The 16,904-nt window shown below is 40.9% G+C and overlaps 1 protein-coding gene across 2 annotated transcripts in view; it reads right to left on the minus strand.

Annotated features, from left to right (window-relative positions):
• The window catches only part of SLC30A9 (solute carrier family 30 member 9), a 77,558-nt gene extending 64,123 nt beyond the window's left edge, over positions 1–13,435 (minus strand). For both annotated transcript variants that reach the window (XM_043438391.1, XM_043438390.1), the window contains exons 1-2: positions 13,194–13,435; positions 3,282–3,434 (exon numbers count right to left, since the gene is read on the minus strand). In XM_043438391.1, the coding sequence (XP_043294326.1) occupies positions 3,282–3,434; positions 13,194–13,305 (265 nt within the window). In that variant the 5' untranslated portion in view covers positions 13,306–13,435. The remainder of the gene's footprint in view (positions 1–3,281; positions 3,435–13,193) is intronic.
• Between the last annotated feature and the right edge of the window lie 3,469 nt (positions 13,436–16,904).

Here is a 16,904-nt window from a genome sequence, read left to right on the forward strand (position 1 = left end):
GCACACAGTATTTCTTCCACCATAGTACTTACTATACTTTTTTTTGCTTAATTTTCTGTTTCAGTAATAAAAAATATAAACTCATTCTCATGTGCTGCCATATAAAAAGTGCTCAATAAATACTTCAATAAATTAATGAATAAATAAAAAGACTTCTTTTTAATGCTGCACAGTGGACTAGATATCCTGAAAAAATATCTTTTCAAATGCATTGCTAAGCTAGCAAAGTGATCTGAAGGGGGCAAATATGAAGGGAAAGCAGGACCTCTACAGAATGAGAGCACACCAAGGTCAGTTGTTTCCCTGATGATTTCTGTTGAAGCTTACACTCTTTGAGGTTCTATTTCTACAGTTATGCCAAGTGTCTAGCTTTGTTTCTGGGTATCTCCTGTTAGGCTCTACATCTCTAGCAGAATTCTCTAGAATTCTGGTAACAGGAGATACCCAGAAACAAAGGTAGACACGGCATAACTGTGACCTAGAGAAAACACATGGGGCTTCCCTGACGGCTCAGTGGTAAAGAATCTGCCTGCCAAAGTAGGAGATGCCCAGGGTTTGGTTGATCCCCTGGTTGGGAAGGTCCCCTGGAGAAGGAAATGGCAACCCACTCCAGTGTTCTTGCCTGGAAAATCCCATGAACAGAGGAGGCTGGCAGGCTACATTCCACGGGGTGGCGAAGAATCAGACACAACTAAGCAATTACACATCAACAAGAAAACACACAGAAAAGGAGTCAGCAAAGAAGCAAGCCTGCCCCGACTTTTGTGTTAAGTGGTGGAGAAGAAAACACCCCCCTGAAAATCCTAGGGATGAGGCAGCTCTCACAAATCTCCAGGCTGAACTCGTGCCGCTAATGTGGCCCCAGCTGTCTCCCAGCAGGAGAGAGGCAGCGCAGACTCTGTGCAGGAGCACATCCTCAGTCAGAGACAGCAAACAGTTCAAAGATGCTAAACTAAGGGAAAATGAACAATTCTCAGTTTAAAAGCAGATCGTCATGAATGAAAGCAGGAAATGGAAGAAAAAGGTAATACAGCAAAAACCAAAAGATTTCAGATAGCAGAATTTTCAGTCACAGAATATATAATAGCTATGTTTAATGTCTAATAAAAGAGAAGTTTGAAAACACACAAGAGACCAACCAAGCAAGCTGAAAAATAAAAATACACAATTTCTAGAAATGAAAAATATAATCATTAAAACTAAAAACCCAACAAGGTACCAACCAGCAGATTAGAGGCAACTACTAAGAGAGAATTAGTAAACTACACAGACCTAAGAAAATAGTCCAGAAGTCAGGCCAGAAAGATAAAGAAAGACAAAGCATGTCAGAGAGTTTAGAGACATGGAAAATGATGCAGTGAATATTTCAGATTTCTGAACAGAGTTCCAAAGGAGAACAGAGAATTGAGAAGTGGTAATACACACTTCAAGGGATGCATGCTAAGTCAGTTCTTCTGTGTCAGGCTGTTTGCAACCCTAGGACTGTAGCCCGCCAGGCTCCTGTCCATAGTATTCTCCAGGAAAGAATACTGGAGTGGGCGGCCATGCCCTCCTCCAGGGGATCGTCCTGACACAGGAATGGAACCCAGGTCTCCTGCGGCTCTTGTAATGTGCAGGCAGATTCTTTCCTGCTGAGCCACTGGGGAAGCCCAGGGGCAGTGATAGAGAACTGCAGAATTCCAGAATTGTAGAAAAATGACAATTCTCAGATCCAGGAAGCCCAACAAATCTCAGGCAAAGTACTCATTTTACTCATTTCATGGTAAAACTAAATTTTACACCAAAGAAAAAGACTTTCAAAATAAAGTTAAATTTTAAAAGCAAACAGAAAAGACATGAAAACAAAGGCATGATATCTGACTTCTGAGCAGTAACAGTGTCGGCCAAAAGACAATGGAATAAGCTATGTATTAAATGTGCCTTCACTGTTATAAAGTCTCACCTAAACAAATTTCTATAGGATGTATCGACACATCAGACAGAAAAGCAGAGACATAAGAAAAGATGGTTAACAAAGATTTTAGATTAAAAATTTAAATAATGATATAAATTTTAGAGAAGGAAAAGAGAGTAGAACAGATACAAGATACTAGCCAACAAATAACATGTAAGTTCAGAGTGGGTGGCCAGAGTGAACATTCTGAACTCTACTTTTCAGAAGGAAAGTAAACTTTTCAATTACCCTTAGACTTAACACATACATAAAGCATATACCTCCCAAGCAAGTGTGTGTATGTTTGTGTATATGAGGGAACGGGGATAAGGGAATAAGAAAAATAAGATATTATTAGGAGGCAAAAAAAAGTAATTAAACACTTACACACACACACACACACACAGGGAAGCACCTGATATAATGGCAGAAATATGTCCAAATATATCAATGATTGTAGTAAATGTAATCAGGCTAAACTTTCCATTAAAAGACAAAAATTATCAAACTAGGACAAAAAAACTTAAAGTCAAAGGACAGGAAAACTGGAAGACTGGAATTGACATATATAGATTACTATATAGTATTACATATAATACTACATTAGATAACTAATGAGGATCTAAAACAATTAAAAAATTAAAGATTAATGAGCAAAACAGCTAACTGGTCATTGAAAAATGATTAACGGGGGACTTCCCTGGTGGTCAGTGGCTAAGACTCCAAGCTCCAATGCAGGGGCCCAGGTTTGATCCCAGGTCAAACTAAGAGCCTGCACGCAACAACTAAGACACGTGCTGCAACTAGCAATCTGGCATGCCACAACCAAGACCCAGCCCAGCCAAATAAATACTGTTTTTAAAAAATGAATAACAATAAATACAAAGGAAGCAGAAAGGAGAATATAATTAGCTAAGAGTAGAAATTAATGAAATAGGAAACAAAAATACAACATAAAGATTGAAAGTAAAAAAATCATCACCTAGTAAAAATAATAAAACTGACAAAGCTCAGGCAAAATTAATGAAGTAAACAAACACCACTAGGAATGAAAAAAAGAGTACATATGCTATTTAAAAATGTACACAGAGAATACCATGAACTTTATATCAATATATTAAGTTTAACTGAAGTGGATAAATTCCCAGGAAAAAAATGGAACTTACCAAAATTGAGTCAAAAAGAAATAGAAAAATTAAAAGAAATTAAGTTAGCTCCTCATGAAAAACACACTAGCTCAGATGGTTTTACTTATAAGTTCTATCAAACATTCAAGGAACAATCTCATGCAAACTATTCCCGTATACAGGGGGGAAAAAACCAACTATTTTAAAAGATTTATACACACCTGCGTCATCTAACGAAAGCACTTTCTCCGTTTTCTGAGTCTGTGACCCCTGTCCTTCTTTCTGAGCGTTTGTGGAATACAGCTTCACTTGATTCAGTGTACAGCATGGAACGCTGTTTGAAAAGCTTCCAAAAGTCACTAAATTCCGCCATTCTAAAAGAAAAAAATTTAAATTTCAAACAAACTAGTAATGAGGATTTTTATACCCAATAAAGCCTACCTATGATTAGAAAGAGAACAAAGTAACAGTAAAATTTGCACTCTGATAAACACCCAAATGCACAATGTTAAGCCACCCTTTCCGTACAGGTGTTTCATCGGCCCTTAGGTATACAGCGTCTATATTCTGTAAAGGAAACATAAAGATAATATTCCTTCTTTTCTCATTTGCAAATTTATATAGAAAATTTTTAAATTACATAAAGTCAAATAAAACATTTATATTATTCAGCTATTCTGAAAGGTCTGTGGCATATAAAAGGTACTCTTTATTTTGTATGTTGGTTGCATGCTAAAAGAAAATGGCATAATATACCTGTCAGAATAAGAACTCTGAAAGGAGAAAGGTCATGAGGGCTTTCTACTCAAAATTACATTGCGTCTTCCTTCTGCTAGCTGAAACTCGGTCCTCTTCCATTTCACAATCGATATGTGAATTATATTAATTAGTCATTCATACTGTCACTGATTTCTTAAAATCAGATAAATAAATCAACATTTGGTGAGATTCCTCAGTATATGGGAATTCTAATTGAGGGAAGAATAGAAGTCTAACTACAAAGCACCTTAGCTGCTGCATCTGGGTTGACTGTGGGCTTTGGAGGGCTGAAATAGAAAACTGTAGTCCACATTTGCATCGAAGTGGTAGAAAAGTAAATCTGTCTCTACTCTTGTGTGACCCTGTCTCCCTGTTATTTTTATGCTGAGGACTGAAACTTGAAAACGTTGTTTAGGTGCAATTTATACATTTTCTAAAATGTAGGTAAAACAGTGAAATTATACCATTAGAAACAGTCAAGTTAAGCATTTAACAGTTGAAACTTCTCTAACTGCTTAATAATGATCTTCCTAAAACGTTAATTCATGTATTTGCATGTGTAGATTGCCTTCTGAAATCAAAGAAAATAAATATTTCTTTAATGACTCAGAGAATTCATCAGGAACATCAATTACTGTGAATACCGAAAGTAGTCTGAAATGCATGAGAGACATAAGGCAGCCTTAAGTAGTCACTCAAATTTCAGGCTTAAAACTTGTTTTCTTGAAAAACTTCATGACGCCAACTTAAATCTTTCATTTGGCAAATATTTGTTGAAGGCTCCGAATGGTTTTTATTTTTGGTCATTTGCCGCTACTTATTAAAGGCTGAGTAAAGCAAATATAACAACGTATCTTCTTGCATATGAAAATAAATACATCACTAGCAAAACTAGTGACACAAAGGCTAAAGCAAACTCTCCCTGGAAAACCACCCTCCAGGAAAGCATCTTCTTCTCCACCACCACTGGTGTTCTTGCTTGTCAGCCCTGCTCAAAGTATCTTTTGTGACTATTACCAAACAAAAACAATATACCACCAACATTTTTTTAACCCACTGATGAAACACTTCTATAGAGATTGTGTTTTGTGTTTAAAGAGGGATTACTACTGTCTAAAAGTCTTGCCTCAGAAGATGACAATATATTCGTAACTTGATCCTTGATCTTGTTCAAAGTTCTCCTTAACTTTAAAAATATTTTATTACAGAAAATTTTAAATATATACAAACGTAGAAAAAACAGTACAATAAACATACATGTACTTATTACCTAGCTTCAACAATTATCAATTTGTGGACAACTCTGTTGTATCTCTACCTCACCAGTATCTCATCTACATATTAATTTGATGCAAATCTCAGACATAAAATAATTTCATTCATAAAAATTTCAGTATGCATTCTAAAAGATAAGAACATTTTAAAACACAGCTAACGCTGGATCACTGAAAAAGCAAGAGAGTTCGAGAAAAACATCTATTTCTGCTTTATTGAATATGCCAAAGCCTTTGACTGTGTGGATCACAATAAACTGTGGAAAATTCTTCAAGAGATGGGAATAACAGACCACCTGACCTGCCTCCTGAGAAACCTGTATGCAGGTCAGGAAGCAACAGTTAGAACTGGACATGGAACAACAGACTGATTACAGATGGGGAAAGGAGTACGTCAAGGCTGTATATTGTCACCCTGCTTATTTAACTTATATGCAGAGTACATCATGAGAAACACTGGGCTGGAGGAAGCACAAGCTGGAATCAAGATTGCCAGGAGAAATATCAATAACTTCAGATATGCAGATGACACCACCCTTATGGCAGAAAGTGAAGAGGAACTAAAAAGCCTCTTGATGAAAGTGAAAGAGGAGAGTGAAAAAGTTGCTTAAAGCCTAACATTCAGAAAACTAAGATCATGGCATCTGGTCCCATCACTTCATGGGAAATAGACGGGGAACAGTGGAAATAGTGTCAGACTTTATTTTTTTGGGCTCCAAAATCACTGCAGATGGTGATTGCAGCCATGAAATTAAAAGATGCTTACTCCTTGGAAGCAAAGTTATGACCAACCTAGATAGCACATTAAAAAGCAGAGACTACCATGCCAACAAAGGTCCGTCTAGTCAAGGCTATGGTTTTTCCAGTGGTCATGTATGGATGTGACAGTTGGACTATAAAGAAAGCTGAGCACTGAAGAATTGATGCTTTTGAACTGTGGTGTTGGAGAAGACTCTTGAGAGTCCCTTGGACTGCAAGGAGATCCAACCAGTCCATCCTAAAGGAGATCAGTCCTAGGTGTTCATTGGAAGGACTGATGCCGAAGCTGAAACTCCAGTACTTTGGCCACCTCATGCGAAGAGTTGACTCGCTGTAAAAGACCCTGATGCTGGGAAAGATGGGAGCAGGAAGAGAAGGGACGACAGAGGATGAGACGGTTGGATGGCATCACCGACTAATTGGACATGAGTTTGGGTAAACTCTGGAAGTTGGTGATGGACAGGGGGGCCTGGCATGCTGCAATCCATGGGTCGCAGAGTCGGACAAGACTGAGCGAGCGAAATGAACCATAACCGAGGTTTTATTTATTTATTTGGCCGTGTTGGGCCTTGGCTGCATCACACAGGGTCTTTCACTGCCACACGTGGGCTCTCTAGTTGGGCACACGGGCTCCAGAGCTCACCGGCTTACTTGCTCCAAGGTATGGGGATCTTAGTTTCACCAGGGATCAGACCCTCACTCTCGATAGTTAAAGTGAATAATCCTAGCCTCTGGACCACCAGGGAATTCCCAACACCTGTGTCCTTGTGATACTACCCTAGTAATCTTGTTAGCTTCCTTGCTCACTGTTTCAAAAAGTTATTAAATTTTAACTTTAGAGGAATTTCAGATATCAGCAACTTTGAAAGTACATATTTGGCATGAATACAAGACCGAAACTTCAAGGCAATTGCAGAATATACAGGACAACATTTGACTCAATAAAATACACAGAATACCTAAAACACAGCAGTAGAAACTCAACTGTTTGTTGAATAAATTACTGAATTTGTTAATTAATTCTGGGAGGCAAAAAGATAGTAAAAAAAATATTACCCATCATTTATACCCTCTCTTCAAGGTGACTTCTAAAATAAGCTATGTTAAGCTACAGATGAGTCTTTAGTTTGGTGCTCACCACTCTAGGGACTTGAACAAGGAACTGCTCATTGCTGTGTACACAAGGGCTGCTTTTTCATCAGGACTGCAGAGCTAGGTATCTTATCAGTCTAACCCAACAATCACTCTTCTCTGCTTTTATTTTACTGTTTCTGTCTCTGCAGCTCCTAATGACATTGCTGCTGATCGCCCCTTGTCCTCTTCAATCTGGTTTGTCACCTACCACTTACTCTGGCTTTTAGAGGAAATTTGGCCTTTTTTTTTCAGACTACAACAATACAAAAAACTCTCTGCCAGGCAAACTGACAATTCTGTCTACTATGTATGTTGCTTCTGCAATAACAATAACTAAAAAACAAACAAAAAGATTTCTTAATGGTTTGAAATGTTTCACTTTAGGCTAGTTTAAGGACAAGAGATAAACACGTACCTAAGTCTCTCAGAGATCAGTCTCTCTACTTGAGACCACTGCAGATGGATGGACCTAGACATTATCATACTGGGTGAAGTCAAACAGAAAAAGACAAATATCATATTACTTACGTTTGGAATCTAAAAAGATGACAAAAATAAACTTACTTACAAAGCAGAAACAGACTCACAGATGTAGAAAACAAACCTGTAGTTACCAAAATGAAGTGAAAGCCGCTCAGTCGTATCCGACTCTTTGTGACCCCATGGACTATACAGTCCATGGAATTCTCCAGGCCAGAATACTGGAGTGGGTATCCTTTCCCTTCTCCAGGGGATCTTCCCAACCCAGGGATCGAACCCAGGTCTCCCGCACTGCAGACGGATTCTTTACCAGCTGAGCCACAAGGGAAGCTCTAGTTACCAAAGGAGAGGTAAATTAGGACCTCGGGATTAACATACACACCTGGTGGCTCAGACAGTAAAGAATCTGCCTGCAAAGCAGGTGACCCACCCAGGTTCGATCCCTGGGTCAGGAAGATCCCCTGGAAATGACAACCCACTCCAGTAATCCTGCATGGAGATTCCCACAGACAGAGAAGCCTGGTGGGCCACAGTCCATGGGGTCACAAACAGTCGGACACGACTGAGCAACTAACTTTTTATACATAAAATAGATAAACAAGGACCTACCGTATAGGACAGGGAACTATATTTAATAACTTGTAATAACATACAATGGAAAAGAATCTGATAATATATGTGCGTGTGTATAACTAAACCATGATGTTGCATTTTTTAAAAAGAGCAAAGTACAGGTTGATTTCAACTATTAAAGGTGACTCTGGTAACAGATCTGGATTATGTGTAATTTTTACTCTGTATCTTAATACTTTTCTGTATTTTCCCCAATGCCTAAAATTTTAAATTAAAAATATATCCACTGTTAAATTACTTCTAACATTATTTCTGCTAATAGGAGCACACTGACTGTCTCTAGCTTACTTTTATACTTTCAGCAAGCAAAAAAAAATGCAAGAAAATCCCTTTCAGGCCTAATCATCAGGCAAGCAAAAGGATTGCCTGGTGACTTACACCAGGCAGCTCAACCTTCAGGACTACTGTTGATGTGATTTTTCACCAGAACAGACTAAGCAACAAGGAATCTTTTTTTTTTTTTTTTGAGTATGTAAGGAATATGCAACTTTCTGCACTGCATCTTGGCATACAACTCTACTTCCTTACTTAATTCTTAATATTTTCTTAGAAAAGGGGGGAGAAATATTTACTATATTAAGGATTCACCAAGTGCCACTGTTCTAAATGCTCTACCTGTATTATCACACTATAATTTATATCCCAAAGCACGCCTCCAAATCATCTGCACCTCTCCATCTCCAGTCCCTTTTCACACTGCTCATGGGACTCTCAGGATATTCACTGGAAGGACTGATGCTGAAGCTAAAACTCCAATACTGTGGCCACCTAATGTGAAGAGCTGACTCACTGGAAAAGACCCTGGTGCTGGGAAAGACTGAAGGCGGAAGGAGAAGAGGACGACAGAGGAAGAAGACGGTTGGACAGCATCACCGACTTGATGAACATGAGTTTAAGCAAGCTCCAGGAGCTGGTGATGAACAGGAAAGCCTGGCATGCTGCAGGCCATGGGGTCGCAAAGAGTCAGACACAACTGAGCGACTGAACTGAACTGATTTCCACTGCTAAGGACCACGGCCCAGCTACAACCTTCTTTGTGTGACTAACTCTAACAGCCCCCTACTGATCTCCTTATTTACACTTTCCCCTTTCCAATCCATTCTCTACACAGTAGTCAGAATGATATTTTTAAAACATTTCCTTTTTTGGCCCCTGAAACCTACGGCCCAAAAGGCTATGTAAGTGAAAGTTGCTCAGTCGTGTCCAACTCTTGAGACCCCATGGATTATAGTCCATGGGATTCTCCAGGCCAGAATACTGGAGTGGGTAGCCTTTCCCTTCTCCAGGGGATCTTCCCAACCCAGGCATTGAACCCAGGTCTCCAGCATTGCAGGCAGATTCTTTTACCAGCTGAGCCATCAGGGACGCCCAAGAATACTGGAGTAGGTAGCCGATCCCTTCCCCAGCGGATCTTCCTGACTCAGGAATCAAACCAGGGTCTCCTCAATACCTCTCAAATTTCACTTCACACATGCGTCTCCTTCCAACCATACTCCAGCCACAGCATGTTTCTGCTCCTGAATACGGCAAGTCTCGTCCTCAGGGTTTCTATTTGCTCTGCGTGGATTGCTCTTTGCCCCAGATCTTCACCTGGCTTGCTCATTTTCATCTGTCATGACTTGCCTCAGTCACCACCTCCTTACAAAAGCTGGAGTCCCAGGCCAGCATAACTAATAAAATGGCCCCTGCAGGCTTCTAGGCTACCACTCTAGGTATGTTTTCTCATTCCTCATTTCCAAAAGAGGTGGAAATTCTGTCTTGTTCAGTACAATGCAATCAGCAACTACAATGCCTGATACCTCTTCCTGAATGACCCTCACTCACAACAACCCTTTACGTGAAACATATACTGTGGTTAACCTCACTTTACAGGTAACCTCATCACTAACCTGAACTACACAGAATCCTGCTGTCACTCTGCCAAAATGGTCCTTTTACAACTGTCAATGTCTCTGTTAGTTATTTAAGGGATTAACCCCCCACTCTACTTTTCATATAGTAGTACCAGCACGTTACAGACTGAAATTTAAAAATACAAAGGTTAATTTCTATCTTTTTATGTAAAAACTATACTTTTATTAATCTTGGATTTCAGCAAAAGCCTGTATCTGTTGATTTGTAGTCTTTAAGGGAGTATCCCCCCACCTCAAATCCTTGTCAACGAGGCAAGGCACAAATACATGAAAAATAAGTGAGACATATACATCAAGAACATTTTCCCAAGTCACTAAATATTCTTCTAAACTGTATTTTTTTAACGGCTGCATCTATCACCAGCCCTTAATAAATATACCATAATATGGTATATTATACCATATACTTTTCATAACTGTAATATACTCTTCATAACTGTAAATGTTACCTATTTATTACTATTAATAATAAACTTGTGTGCACACTTTAGTATGTAGCTGGTTATTTCTTGAAAGCACATCCCTTTAAGTAGAACTGCTAGGTGAGAAGGCATAGACCTTAAAGGTTCATTTTAGTACAAGGAATAACTGACCTTCAAAACACTGACGAACTATCTATATATCCCAGTCAATAGTAAGAGTTTCTGCTTCCCTGCACCCTCAATATGGAGTATCACTATGAAAAACTTAAGTTAATATGAAAGCAATTAGCAGTTAATCCTTTAGATTTATATTTCTATACTTATTAGTAAGTATGGAATATTTTTGCATTTGATTGGTCACTCAAATGCCCTTATGAATGCATTCATTTCCTTTGCCCATTATTCTACTGGAATGTACTTTGGCTTGTAAAAATTTTTTATAAATTAGGAATACTAACTCTGTGACTGCACTGTCCAGCACAGTAGTCACTGTTCACTGAGCACCTTCAATGTGGATAGTCTGAACATGTGCTGTAAGTGTAAAATACACACTGGACTCCAGAAACAGTTCAAAAAGATAAAGTAAAATAGCTCAGTAATTTTTATATTGGTCATAATATTGAAATACTTTGAATATACTGGGTAAACTATATTAACAAAATCAATTTCATCTGTTTTTACTTTTTAAAACACGGCTATCAGACAAGTCAAAATTACATACATGATACACATTATCTTTCTTTCAGACAGCACTGCCCTCGAATATTGTTTTCCTCGTTGCCTTTAAATGTTTACAGTGTTAATTTGACCCACCAGCATTTCTCATCTTTGAGCATGCATAAGCAGCAGTTTGGAGAAGGAAATGGCAACCCACTCCAGTGTTCTTGCCTGGAGAATCCCAAGGACAGAGGAGCCTGGTGGGCTGCCGTCCATGGGGTCGCACAGAGTCACAACTGAAGCAACTTAGCAACAGCAGCAAGCAGCAGTTGTTTCCCTTAAGATTCTTCCTCTATTACTCTTTTTAAATTTACACAGGGGTTTTAGAAGCACACACTAAACTTTATTTCTTGACAAAGTAAAAACATTTATTCCTAGAAATTTCTCCCCAAAAGTTCTTCCAATATTTCTTTCTTAAGAAAGAAATCCAACTTAATTAGTACTTTTTCTAAACAATCCTTTTGAAGTTTTATAACAATTATTGTTGCCCTTTTTAAAACTGTTTAGGCATTATTGAAACTAAATTTTCACCAACAAGCTTATTTTTCAATCTACTATTTTTAAGTATGAGAACACATTTTAATTTTTTGGTAATACTGTAAACAACTTTGCAGTCATTCTGACTGGTGAGACAGGCAATTCTTATCACAGAGGGTTAAGACAAGAGCACATAAATCTCAACAGAGAATAAATTGCAAATTACATTATTTCACCTCCTTTTACCAACTTAAAGGCAGTTTAGACTAAATTTAGGCTACAGTCCACTGGGTTGCAGAGTGGGACATGACTTAGCAACCAAACAACAACAAACAGCCACTCCACCTAATTTAAGTGTAAAAGGCTGAAACTACTTGGTCAATAGAAGCAACCATGATAGAAAGCTTAGCTGGATTTTGGAGTACGGTACAACCAGATGATTCATTTTGTTTACAAGAGAATCAGGTGTATTTCCCATTACAGGAGAACTCCACAGCTACACGTTTTTATCACTACCAAAGTCTCCCAAAACAGCTCTGTTAAAATGAACCCTTCTGAAATTTTATGAGCCAGTTTCTACATTTATTACAAATCAAAAATAGGACCATATTCTAAAATAACTGCACAGTAAAGGGTTTCTAAAGCTTGTGTTACTTATAAACTTGAACAACTTCAACTTCCAACTTTTATTGCAAAGTCACAAACATGCTACAAGATTTTTCAAACATAAACTTTGGGGAAATGTTTCTTTAAATTCTCTTTTCACCCACAAGAATCTGGGGGATTAGGTTAGGGGTGGATTTGATTCTGTCTCTCCCTCATTGTTCCTCTCGGTCTGCAAGTGACTATTGGTATGGCAAAAAAGGAGGTAAGCCTGACTTAAGACTTGCAAGTTCAATGATATTTTGTAAACTGCCAACTGAAATTTGAGTCAGAAAAGATTGTTGGAAAAGAATTATGAAAACAGTAAAACAGTAAACATTTCTTCACCAAAAAGTGTTTTCAACCGAACTGAGTTCATCCATTAATTGCGGGACTGTCAGAGTCTCTCATTAAATAATTATTCGTAAATGTTAAGCAGTAACTCCCAACTTCCTCTCAGAAAATTTAATAAAACAAGCTAGGCATGAGAAAAGCTGCACGGTAGGAAAATCTACTGAGTCACAAGTGCTCAATAAAGGTAAGGCGGTGAGCTGAAAAGACCCTGGAATCTGGAGTCAGCAATTTCCTACTGACTGGGGGAGGCGGCGGGCGGTCACCGCCAGGCACCAAGATGCTCACGAAACGAAGCAGTCGGGTTCACGGATGCCACCGGGACCGCGAAATGGCCCCAAGTTCCCGCGGGGGCCGTGCTAGAACTGTACGCGAGACCAGATCAAGGAGGCCTGTAGGGGCCCCCGCTGGGTGGGTAGCCTGAACTGCAAAGTCGGAGGCCCGAAAAGAAGGTTCTTTGGTTGGGGCAGGGCCAGGCGGCGTACTGCCCGAGGCGAGGCACCCGGCTCCGAGCCCGGCCTTGTCTTCAAGTCCGGCTTCCGCGGAGTCAGTGGTCGGCGCGGGACACTCACCCTGGCGGTCGCTGGAGCCGCGGGCCGCCGCCCTGCAGCGCAGACGGAGCCGGCACAGGGAAGACCAGCTACATCTGTGGGCCGCAGCGGCGGCGGCCAAGCCCGGTAACATCCTGGCGGGGCAAAGGCCCCCACTCGGACACCGCCTGCTGCCTCCGCGCCGCCGCCGCCACCAACTGACTCCATAGACCGGACACTACCGAACACCGACGCCTGCGCCGCCTCAGGCGGCTTCAGCGAACCCGGAAATGGTAACATCATTTAGAGACCTGGCTGCGGAGGCAGCGGAAGTGGCGTGCGCGAGCAGGACCAATCGCGAGACCTTGCCAGACCCTAACCAGCTGGGGAGGGCGTGGCTGCGCAGGACGTTTGGCGTCTTCCGTCTTCCGCGCTTCTACCGTGGCGCTCTGTTTGGATGTCTGGAATCAAGCTGCAATCAAGATTGCCGGGAGAAATATCAATAACCTCAGATATGCAGATGACACCACACTCATGGCAGAAAGCGAAGACTAGCTAAAGAGCCTCTTGATGAAAGTGAGAGAGGAGAGTGAAAAAGCTGGCTTAAAGCTCAACATTCAGGAAACTAAGATCATGGCATCTGGTCCCATCATGTCCTGGCAAATAGATGGGGAAACAGTGGAAAGAGTGATAGACTATTTTTGGGAGCTCCAAAGTCACTGCAGATGGTGACTACAGCCATGAAATTAAAAGACGCTTACTCCTTGGAGGAAAAACCATGAGCAACCTAGACAGCATATTAAAAAGCAGAGACATTATTTTGACAACAAAGGTCCATCTAGTCAAAGCTATAGTGTTTTCAACAGTCACGTATGGATGTGAGAGTTGGACTGTAAAGAAAGATGAGCGCTGAAAAATTGATGCTTTTGAACTGTGGTGTTGGCGAAGACTCTTGAGAGTCCCTTGGAATGCAAGCACATGAAACCGTTCAATCCTAAAGGAAATCAGTCCTGAATATTCTTTGGAAGGACTGATGCTGAAGCTGAAGCTCTAATACTTTTGTTGCAGAAAGGGGGACCCCTTCCAGGGCCTGAAACTGGGCTCTTGTCTAACACTTGGAAAGGAATTGTCCGAGGAGACACATGCAGACAAAGCAAGAGATTTTATTGGGAAAGGGCACCCAGGTGGAGAGCAGGAGGGTAAGGGAACCCAGGAGAACTGCTCTGCCTGTGGCTTGCAGTCTTGGGTTTTATGGTGATGGGATTAGTTTCCGAGTGGTCTTTGGCCAATCATTCTAATTCAGAGTCTTTCCTGGTGGCGCACGCATGGCTCAGCCAAGATGGATGCTAGCGAGAGGGATTCTGGGAAGTGGACAGACAGGCAGTGTCTCCTCTCGGCCTTTCCCGAACTCTTCTGGCGGGTGGTGGCTTATTAGTTCCGTATTGCTTATCAGGATCTCCTGTCATAAAACAACTCATGCAAATGGTTACTATGGTGCCTGGCCAGGGTGAGCGGTTTCAATCAGTGTGCTTCCCCTAACACTTTGGCCACCTGATTTGAAGAACTAATTTGAAAAGACCCTGATGCTGGGAAAGATTGAAGGCAAGAAGGAGGAGAGGGGGACGACAGAGGATGAGATGGTTGGATGGCATCACCAGCTTGTTGGACATGAGTTTCAGCAAGCTCTGGGAGTTGGTGATGAACAGGGAAGCCTGGCATGCTGCAGTCCATGGGGTCTCAAAGAGTTGGACACTTCTGAGCAATTGAACTGAACTGGAATCATTAATAGACTGAATTATCTCATGTTTTTTAATTATGTAAGTCTTTCAAACCAAGAAGCCACATTTTGCCTACACTTCTGGGTGAAAACATCCCTGACTAATATGGTTGTGGTGGTTCAGTCACTTAAATTGTGTCCTGACTTGATGGACATGAGTTTGAGTAAGCTCCGAGAGTTGGTGATGGACAGGGAGGCCTGGTGTGCTGCAGTCCATGGCGTCACAAAGAGTCAGACAGGACTGAGCAACTGAACTGAACTGGCTGTCTTCCTCACTTCTATTGTGGCACTTTGCTTGGATGTCCACACGTGAATTATTTGCTTCTTAACAGCCCGTGAAAACTTTGGGAGAAGTGACAGCTTTGGGGGGCTCTGCCTACTCTCCTTTTTTCTGGGCTCCGATCCTGGGCCATTCTGTTGGAACAGGATGGAAGGTGGGAAGGAAGGCCAGTGGCCTTCTGAGCCTCTTCTTCTGCTGAGCCTTACTGGATAAGCCCAAGACTAGGCTAATTTGTCCTCAGTGCTCTCAGATCCTGTACCCCAGTATGTCACAACACACCTGTGTAGCCATGACCATGAAGGCAAGTACCCACAGAATCAGAACTTGCCTTACTAAGCTCTGAACCTCAGACTCCTGTCTATAATATAAGACTTACACGCTCAGGGTTTATCTGGGTAGAGCAGGTGTGCAGACAAGTAAATAGGAGTCAGTGTGGTCCCAGGGAGAAGGCAATCAGAACAATGTTCACCAAGCATTAGCTGTGATGTTTATCTGACATGTTCTCAGGTCTTAGCTCAAACAAGCGACGCCTGCCATGACCACCCTAACTATTGTAGGGGAGCAAGATCTGCCACCCAAAGTGAGTTTGTTTGGCATGTGGATTAGTTTAGGCTGATTTTTTTTAAGGTCAAAGACTCATTACCTTTGACCTTTCCCCTGCCTGCTTAAAAGAATGTGGAGGACGTGTTCTGCCAAGGATGATACCACCATAGATAACCATAGTACAAACTAGATGTGTAGACGCAGAGGAACCTAGCAAAGTCTGCTAAAACTCCCCTCTGTGTCCCATTGTGTTTGCTCACCCATCAAACATCTGTTTACCAAACATCTGCTGTTCTATCTCCTTTTCAGTTGCGTTCCTCCCCTTGGAAGTCGCAAACTACCACCCCTAACATCTTCTTTTTTTCTTTAACTGAAGATGGTATTCAAGTTGGTCATTTTGGAGAGTTACTCAGTTTTCCTGGATCTTTCCTATGTATACATGTTGTTGAACTTTTGTTTGATTTTATCCTGTTCATCCGTCTGATGTAAGTTTAACTCTTAGACCAGCTAGAACTTAGAAGGTGTAGACTTAAAAAATATTGAGAGTTACATTTTATTCGGCAGGAATTTTTAGGACTTCAAGCCAGGGAAGCAGCATCTCAAGTAACCCGAAGAGAACTGCTCCGAGGAGGTGAGGGGGAATCAGGTTATATAGTTTTGCGACAAAGAGCAGGTAGTTTGAACATCAGAAGATTATTGTCAATTAAAGGGATACCAGATACCTCATTTAGCGCCTGTCTATGTATGGGAAGATGCAAGAGTCTGTGATCACTGAAATTATTCCTTCAATATGTGCCTCAGCTATCTGGGGCCAGTGTCCTATATTTTCATACACTGTCCTGTATGTCCTGAGGAATGCTGAGATTCCTCAGGGCTCACCAGCTCACCACTGATGGTGACTGCAATCGCTGATGTCTGTGATATCCTTTGTTTACTGGTATGGCAGGAAATATTCTATTTCTCAAAGAGTAGAGGAAAATTTCTTCCTCCCAGATGCTATAATAGGCCTGTTTATTCTTTACCCCCTTTGCCGTGTATGGTTTTCTTCAAAATGTTTGTATATACTTGAGATTATGTATGCATTTTTTATAATTTTCTGTCTCTCAGAATGAAACATAAGAATCATGATGCTGGAGTCCTTGTGTCTTGCCCA

The sequence above is a fragment of the Cervus canadensis genome, chromosome 19 (genome assembly GCF_019320065.1).
Source record: "Cervus canadensis isolate Bull #8, Minnesota chromosome 19, ASM1932006v1, whole genome shotgun sequence".
NCBI classification, from domain to species: Eukaryota; Metazoa; Chordata; class Mammalia; order Artiodactyla; family Cervidae; genus Cervus; species Cervus canadensis.